Source organism: Oncorhynchus mykiss, chromosome 10, assembly GCF_057628025.1.
Source record: "Oncorhynchus mykiss isolate SJ-2025 chromosome 10, ASM5762802v1, whole genome shotgun sequence".
NCBI lineage: Eukaryota > Metazoa > Chordata > Actinopteri > Salmoniformes > Salmonidae > Oncorhynchus > Oncorhynchus mykiss.
In genome coordinates this window covers 62,789,607-62,798,587 of record NC_143031.1, presented here as the reverse complement: position 1 = coordinate 62,798,587, position 8,981 = coordinate 62,789,607, and the positions used below count along the sequence as shown (strand labels likewise).

The 8,981-nt window shown below is 39.6% G+C and overlaps 1 protein-coding gene across 3 annotated transcripts; it reads left to right on the top strand.

The window, feature by feature from the left end:
* Positions 1-447: 447 nt before the first annotated feature.
* LOC110534430 (GTPase IMAP family member 7) lies at positions 448-4,143 on the top strand. 3 transcript variants are annotated; one of them, XM_036933553.2, is made up of 3 exons: positions 448-666; positions 1,927-1,968; positions 2,787-4,143. In XM_036933553.2, the coding sequence occupies exons 2-3, from the start codon at positions 1,959-1,961 to the stop codon at positions 3,626-3,628; spliced, it is 852 nt and encodes a 283-aa protein (XP_036789448.2). In that variant the 5' UTR covers positions 448-666; positions 1,927-1,958; the 3' UTR covers positions 3,629-4,143. The 3 variants fall into 3 exon arrangements, with proteins under 3 accessions (XP_036789448.2, XP_036789447.2, XP_090043515.1); XM_036933552.2 differs by having other exon boundaries at positions 482-610; XM_090187389.1 differs by lacking the exon at positions 448-666 and adding an exon at positions 900-1,614.
* The last annotated feature ends 4,838 nt before the right edge of the window (positions 4,144-8,981 follow it).

The following is an 8,981-nucleotide window of genomic DNA, read 5'->3' as shown; positions in this document are numbered from 1 at the left end:
AAACAACATGTATTTCTAGATAAAACAATGATTAAGTTAGGTGGTGAAAAGTTACTTTATGATTGTGTTGTACATTGGCTGCGTTTACACAGGCAGCCAAATTAAGATATTTTGTTCAGTAATTGGTCGTTTGACCAATCATATCATCTCTGAAAAAGATCTGATGTGAGAATATTTGGTGTGATTGGTCAAAAGACCAATTAGTGGAATTGTAAAAGCAGCCTTAATCAATTAAAAAATGTGCTTAGAGTTTGAAACTGCCATTTTGATTATCTGTTTTGAGATTTGTATTAAGCATTGTGAAAATATACCACATATGCTACTTGGGAAAATTGCACCAAAGCGATTCACAAAACAAAGATCAAGCAGTAAATGGTCTTATGGTTTGTAGCTGAAGTTCCCAGTCCATCCACACAGAGGCACTACTCGCTTTAGGCAGAAGTTGTCACTTACACAGATCAGCTTACCCAGCCCCAACCCCAGAAATGAATGTAAACTAGCTCCATTTTGTTGAAAGAACAGGAACGAGGACAAGGCAACTTAGTTCTTGAATATACATTGAATTTCCTAAAGAATATCAAAAGTCCAATTGGATTCAGAAATAGTTCTGGTAGGCTTGTACTGGACTTCATATTTGTTTTCGTAGTCTATTCCAACACTCTAAATGTAAGACTCACTGTTTGCCAGCCTACATACATTGATTTTCTAACTTTAAATGTTTTAAATAAATGTTTATGTTGTGAGTAGCAGAGCTGGATTTAGATCAAATCAATATATTTATAACGAATGTAAGTTTAAAATGATACGTTCTTGTTTCCTGTGCACTGTTGAAATTGGGGAACCATTTTTTTGTATCGTGTGATTTCTCGTATATCAGTTTGCACGTGTTTTGGGTAGCCACCTTCCTTAACTGTGCACTTGGGGAGGAAGTGTCTGGTGGTTGCGAGATAGGCTACATTGTTGAGCCACACGTTTTATTTTAAACATCTGTGTAGGATTTCTTAACATTATTTAAAACATTTATTTTATTCCCACATCCAGCTTCACTATGTTTCATGAGTATAAAGATGATTTTAGTGTTTTTTATTTGATTTATTTTACAAGTAATTACAATTTAGCAAATTAACACTGGAGTGATAGATGTGCAGATGATGATGTGAAAGTAAAAATACTGTTGTGCAAAAGAGCAAAAAAAAGTAAATAAAAACAATATGATGGGGTAGGTAGTTGGATGGACTATTTACAGAAGGGCTGTGTACAGCTGCAGCGATCGGTAAGCTGCTCAGATAGCTGATGCTTAAAGTTAGTGAGGGAGATATGTATCCAACTTCAGCGATTGGTAGGTGTCTGTTGCGTTGGCCTGAAGTATAATTTTTATTATGATTGTATTAGTCAATATATTTACCATATATGGTGCCGCTTGTTGGGTATAAATAATTACAAACATGTTTTGTGAATAAATAGAAAAGATATCTGTACCTAAGACAAAACTCAAACGTCATTATTTCCCCAATGCACCATTCACGCGCAGCGCAGTATTCTCTCGACAAGGACAGCAAAGCCCTTGAGAAGCTCAAAATCTAAAGATTTTGGAACCAACTTCAACAATTCAAGGTAATGCAGCAGTAAGTGGACGAGGGTGTGTCTTCTAAGTTATTGAACCACAAACTCATCATGTGACTTACAGTCAAAGAGACACCCTTACAAACAAATAAAATAGTTTTTAAACTGCAGTCATTTGAGGGCTGAGGGGATTGGGTGTGTCTTTTAAGTGTTTGGACCGCCACCGTTGTGGAAACATCTTTCGAAAATGAGCAGTTGCCAAGAGCATACCGTTACTGTGGGTGTGTCTATGGGGCGGACCGCATGAGTGATACTATGAAAGCAGTTGTTCTGTTATCTGGACCGATCCATTCTCTCTCACAGGACCTGACGGATCGACTCGACAAGACCCAAATATGGCTGGTGGTGAGTAACCTACCTACATGGTAATACGACATATGGAAACTCATTTCTAGTATTTGTTTTTCGTGTTCTTCAAAAATCTACTACGTATGAAATGCTGTCATTGCTTTGCTTTTTAATAACAATATTTTTGATTCAACCATAGCTGTAATATCCCATGGAACTCTTTATGCCTTGGAAGAAGTGAGGGAGTAGCTCTTTATAAACTGATTGCTTTATTAATACATTCGACCATAGTGTAACAGACATGCAGTAGCAGCCAGTGTTGCCAACTATTTTTCAGTGAGGATCTCTGTTAGGGTCTTGATTTGTCGCTACTGTAGATTACGCTTTGTCGATGCCACGACACAGATACGGTCCACGATGTAGCGTTTTCGCCTCCTCTCCCGCCACACCCCTCCCCGTGTGCTTCTCTGCCTGTGTGTGCACTGTTGCTATGAATTCTGTTGTACATACAGCTTCTCCCACTCGTTTGAAGCAGAATTGATATCTGCGGCCGGGCCCGGGGGAGACAAACAGCACCACTAACTCATATTCAGTACTGCACCACCTGTTGGTGCATATGTCTAATGACGTGTTAATACCGCACACCACAATAACGCAAGAGTCAGTTTTGATAGATTAATTGTTTGTGATATTTTACATTTCATTGTAGAATGCACAGGATTATTGTCATTTCGTGTTGCAGTTGCATTTACACAGTTCAATTGATAGAAAGTAATTGCTAACTTGTGCACAGTTTAGGTTCTACAGATCAAACATGTTTGACTCTGATGTCAAGAAGAAAAGTAACAACAATGTCTCTCTCTGTCATCCAACAGTGCAGAAAAAACACAATGAGGCACTGAGGATTGTTCTGGTTGGGAAGACTGGAGTTGGGAAGAGTGCAACAGCAAACACCATCATGGGAAAAAAAGTGTTTGAGTCTAAACTTTCCCCTGTTTCTCTGACAAAAGAGTGTGACAAGGCAAGAGGGGAGGTGGATGGGAGAGAAGTGGCTATTGTTGACACTCCAGGCTTGTTTGACACTAACTTGTCACAAGAGGAGACCCTGAAGAAGATTGTTAAGTGCATCTCCCTCTCTGCTCCTGGGCCCCATGTGTTCCTTGTAGTGATTGCGTTGGTTAGATTCACACAGGAAGAGAAAGACGCAGTGGAGATGATTCAGACATTCTTTGGAAAAGATGCAGCAAGATACATCATGGTCCTCTTCACAAATGCAGACCAGCTTGATGAAGAACAAACAATTGAAGACTTTTTGCGTGCCTCTTCAGATCTTCAGGATCTCATTGCCAAATGCGGTGGGCGGTATCATGACTTCAACAACAGAGATAAGAAGAACCGCTCCCAGGTCACTGAGCTGCTTGAGAAGATAAACAAGATGGTGACGATGAATGGAGGAAGCCACTACACCACTGAGATGTTCCAAAAGGCTGAGAAGGCGATTGAAGAGGAGACGAAGAGGATCTTGAGAGAGAAGGAGGAGGAGACACTCAGAGCGGAGGAGGAACTAAAAGCAAAATATGAAGGAGAGTGCCTAAAGAAACAACAAGCCATCCTAAGTGCAGCCACCTTGGCATCAGCCAGAGGTTCAGCTGAAAGAGAAAACAACTTCACAAAAAATCCTCTGCTCTATTTGAGCTCTTTGTGTAGTATCCTCTGAGGTGGTGTCATCAGAAAAAAAACAAATAACTGCGGGATGGCATTAGGCATGTGACAATAGAACAAGGCATGAAGTACTGAAGACTGGGGGAAAAAGCACCACAATACTATCCTGCAAAATCACATGACTTTTCATTAATGATAAAGTGGCATGGAAAATAATATTAGGATAGGACTTGATTTGCCCTTGATGACAAGTGAACTCATACAATTTGCTTACAATCATACCATTGAGTGACCTGCTTTAAATGCTGAAGCTAACGGAATCTGCTAACCCAACTTAAAATATCTGAAGTATATCATTGTTTTCCATCATCCTGTGTAACATGTAACACACAGACGACTGTAATGGCAGAGAGAAAGAACCTGAATAATCATGAGTGTAATGATACATGCATACTTTGAGGTGTTTTTTATATATTGATCTTGAGATTGGGACTTACTCCTGTATCTGGCATATTTGAATGTGACTGCATGTACCTAGAATTCGGTATTAAAGCTATTGCTTCAACTGCACCTCGGACTCAAGTCTTAAACACGTTTGTGTTTATAGAATATAGAATAATTGTACTACTGCGTTCACCTATACAATCCCTATTAGATCAGGGATTACTACAAGGAAGGAATGCATTTTATTGTTTAGAAGGAAGAACCCAGGTCTGGAGTACTGGAGTATCACTTTAAGATCAGAAAATTAGGCAAAAGGGGGTGTGTCATTAGGCCATCACCAGACCGGTAATGCAGGCCTTTTTGGCAGAGATCAAAGATGGTTTTGATTAGAGCAGGGATGGGCAACTTCAGTCCTCGCTGGCCAGAATGGTGTCACACTTTTCCCCATCCCTAGCAAACACAGCTGACTCAACTAATTGCATTCTAAACTGAAGATAATGTTTAGTTAATTATTGGAGTCAGGTGTGTTAGCTGGCTTGAAAATGTCATACTTCTCATGCCCCAGAGTACTGGAGTTGCCCATCCCTGGACTAGAGGGAGTACAGCAACAACCATAAGTGATTTTTTTGTAGCAGGTGAGGAGAATTTATGCAGAAGGTTAGGATAATTAATGGGACAGGTTAGGAGACTTTAGGTTAAGGATAGGAAAGGGGTTAGGGTTAGCTAAAATGCTCTCCTAACCTGCTACGAAACGTCCCTTCTGGTCGTAGCTGTACTGTTTCTAGTCATAACCATCAAAGATTGGCATCCTAGAGAGAGGAATGCACAGATCCTATATATATATATATATATATATATATATATATATATATATATATATATATATATATATATATATATATATATATATATACATACATACATACAGTGGGGCAAAAAAGTATTTAGTCAGCCACCAATTGTGCAAGTTCTCCCACTTAAAAAGATGAGAGAGGCCTGTAATTTTCATCATAGGTACACTTCAACTATGACAGACAAAATGAGAAAAAAAATCCAGAAAATCACATTGTAGGATTTTTTATGAATTTATCTGCAAATTATGGTGGAAAATAAGTATTTGGTCACCTACAAACAAGCAAGATTTCTGGCTCTCACAGACCTGTAACTTCTTTTTTAAGATGCTCCTCTGTACTCCACTCGTTACCTGTATTAATGGCACCTGTTTGAACTTGTTATCAGTATAAAAGACACCTGTCCACAACCTCAAACAGTCACATTCCAAACTCCACTATGGCCAAGACCAAAGAGCTGTCAAAGGACACCAGAAACAAAATTGTAGACCTGCACCAGGCTGGGAAGACTGAATCTGCAATAGCTAAGCAGCTTGGTTTGAAGAAATCAACTGTGGGAGCAATTATTAGGAAATGGAAGACATACAAGACCACTGATAATCTCCCTCGATCTGTAACTAAGTAAACTTATATTCTGTTTTATTATATCTGATTAACAATATGAGTTCATAAGAAGGGATTGTGTGACACGGACAAGGAGTAATTAAAGTTAATGAACACCATTCCAACTAGAAAGAAAGGAATGGTTTGTAGATTAAGTAAACAGATAAGGTAGTTAACCTGTGGTTGAACCGACAAAACTGAGCTCAGGGGTGTTTTAGATAACCTAGGAATGCACTCACTGCCTTTTCTGTTAATTAGAACTGTCAGCTAAGTGGTTATCGATAATGGTGAGTCAAAAGTTAATTCAGTTGTGTTGTGTGTCCTGTGTATGTGCTAGGGGGGGTCAGAATGAACCTTTAAAGTTCCCTTTGACCCGGTCTGGAGGAGGAGGTTCATTTTAGGAGCAATGAAATGACGTCATGTTATTGTATATAAACTGTTGCTCGTGGTAACGTGGCAGCGCGCTCCGAGAATAAATTCCGTTACCTATTATTGATAAGACTGGTCTCCGTCTATTTTATGCAAACAAGAAACTTACAAATTCTCATAAAATAGGTTAAGGGAATTCAATTAATGAAAACACATTGGTATAATTAAATTACAGTAACAGTAAAGTACATGTTGGATGAAAAATGTCACCACAGGCCTGATGGAAACAACAAATGTGTTGATAAACTTTCCAAATATCGACAAAACAATATGCACTAGATAGACAAGGTGGGATCTTTTTGTGTCTGCAAAATTTCTTATGCGGGAAACGGCAGTGAATGTTTATGCGCAAATATTAATATAATAACCGTGATATCGAAATAAACTCGGAGTCACGCAATGATATGTTGTCTGGTCCTCCAACTACGACTTGGGAAAGCATGCAGTGTATTAGGCTACAATTTAAATAAATTATGAACTTCACAGGGTGGGGAAAGTGCATTGTGATGAGCTTGATTCTCCTTTCCAATAAATATACAGGGTCTTATTCTGGTAATGTGATGATGAATGTTTGACAAATAAAAATAATTGAGCTCTTATCAATAATGATGTCATCATGTAGGCTATACCTGCACTGTATGATGTGGGCTAGAGTGCACGCGCCACGATCAGAGTGGACACATTCGCTACATAACATAACACTTGTTTTGTCAGAACCATCAGTAAAGTTGAAAATGCAATGGAAACCAGTTTTACTTGTACAGAACAAAAATATGAACACAACATGTAAAGTGTTGGTCCCATGTTTCATGAGCTGAAATAAAAGATCCCAGAAATGTTCCATACTCCCAAAAAGCTTATTTCTCTAAAATGTTGGTTTCATCCCTGTTAGGGAGCATTTGTCCTTTGCCAAGATAATCCATCCACCTGACAGGGGTGGCATATCAAGAAGTTGATTATCCAGCATGATTATTACACAGGTGCACCTTATGCTTGGGAAAATAAAAGGTCATTCTAAAATGTGCGGTTTTGTCACACAACGCCATCGATGTTTCAAGTTTTGTGTAATTTAATTGCTGACTGCAGGAATTTCCAGAGTCAGCCATCCCTGATGTTAGATACAGTGGGACTTTTTGTAAAAGAGCTTTATAAATGAAAACCTAGCAATTGATCAACTTATGTGACATCAAAGAGGGCCAACCAACTTTCCGGTAGAGAATGCAATGATGAATACTAAAACTGTCATCTGAAATAAAGCACAGTGCGCTATGATAAACTGCCTTTAACGGCTTTAATGAAGTTGCAACTGTGTTCATATAGATGATGTCGCCTGAACATGGATGGTGAGTAACCTTCTGTATTAAGACAGAAATGGGAACTTCATTTTTAGAACTGTAAGATAAGGGTGTAACATAAGGCTACAACGACAGGGCAAAGTAAAGTGTCTTTTAGTTAATAAGCAGTCACGTGGGGGCAAGGACACAAGGAGTCTTGCAGTAGAAACTGACCTAAGATCAGTTGTGTTCCCTCCCCAAATGGTTTGTAGGTAGGTAGGTATTGGTGTTGCGTAAACTGAGCCTAGATCTGTGTCTAAGGGCAACTTTAGTCTTCCTGGAGTGGGACGCAAACTGCAGATACCTTTTCTTTGCAATCATGTGACTAACACAGCGTTAGCCTTTCAGTCAGCCACGTGGGTCGAACCAATGATGAGATGGTACGTGAGTATCTGCTTCTATAAACCAATGAGGAGATAGGAGAGGCAGGACTTAACACACATTTTCTATTAAATCACGTGACTTACACTCAGAGAGGTGGGATAAGGCATTGGTCATAAACAGTAACACTGGGGGATTTTACTTAACTGTTTACTATCTTCAGAGATGCTCTTTACCACACATCTTCTATGAAATTACGTGACTTACACTAAGAGAGGTGGGATAAGGCGTTGGTCATAAACAGTAACACTGGGGGGTTTTATTTAACTGCTACTACTACTACTGTTTACTTTAATATTTGATTCAGGCTTTGCTATCTCCACCTCTGCCCATAAACCCTCCTGAAGGCTAATGCCTCGCTGTGTATTCTGGCCCGTCACCTTCCAAATCTTATCCTGTCAATTTATTGAATAAACTGCCAAATTCCATACATGAATTGACCCTAGCAATTACTTTAGTCTTGTTGTGTAACGTAATAGTGTCCTCTAATACATGGCAATAACTACCAAGGATGTAACAAATACATTATCATTAGCAGTAAGAGCTACAACAATTCAAATTGGGCTCTGAAGAGTAGATTCACGTCCCTGAAAAAATTTGACCTTCAGTAGTACATATGGGGGCATAAACATTTTTCTTTTTCCAAAGTACCTTTGCTACAGCGAGGGACATTGTTAATGTAACAAAGTCTCTCACAGGGTGACTCTAAGCGCAAAGGTTATTAGCAAGCATCTAATATACACTGCTCAAAAAAATAAAGGGAACACTAAAATAACACATCCTAGATCTGAATGAATGAAATATTCTTATTAAATACTTTTTTCTTTACATAGTTGAATGTGCTGACAACAAAATCACACAAAAATTATCAATGGAAATCAAATTTATCAACCCATGGAGGCCTGGATTTGGAGTCACACTCAAAATTAAAGTGGAAAACCACACTACAGGCTGATCCAACTTTGATGTAATGTCCTTAAAACAAGTCAAAATGAGGCTCAGTAGTGTGTGTGGCCTCCACGTGCCTGTATGACCTCCCTACAACGCCTGGGCATGCTCCTGATGAGGTGGCGGATGGTCTCCTGAGGGATCTCCTCCCAGACCTGGACTGAAGCACCCGCCAACTCCTGGACAGTCTGTGGTGCAACGTGGCGTTGGTGGATTGAGCGAGACATGATGTCCCAGATGTGCTCAATTGGGGAACGGGCGGGCCAGTCCATAGCATCAATGCCTTCCTCTTGCAGGAACTGCTGACACACTCCAGCCACATGAGGTCTAGCATTGTCTTGCATTAGGAGGAACCCAGGGCCAACCACACCAGCATATGGTCTCACAAGGGGTCTGAGGATCTCATCTCGATACCTGA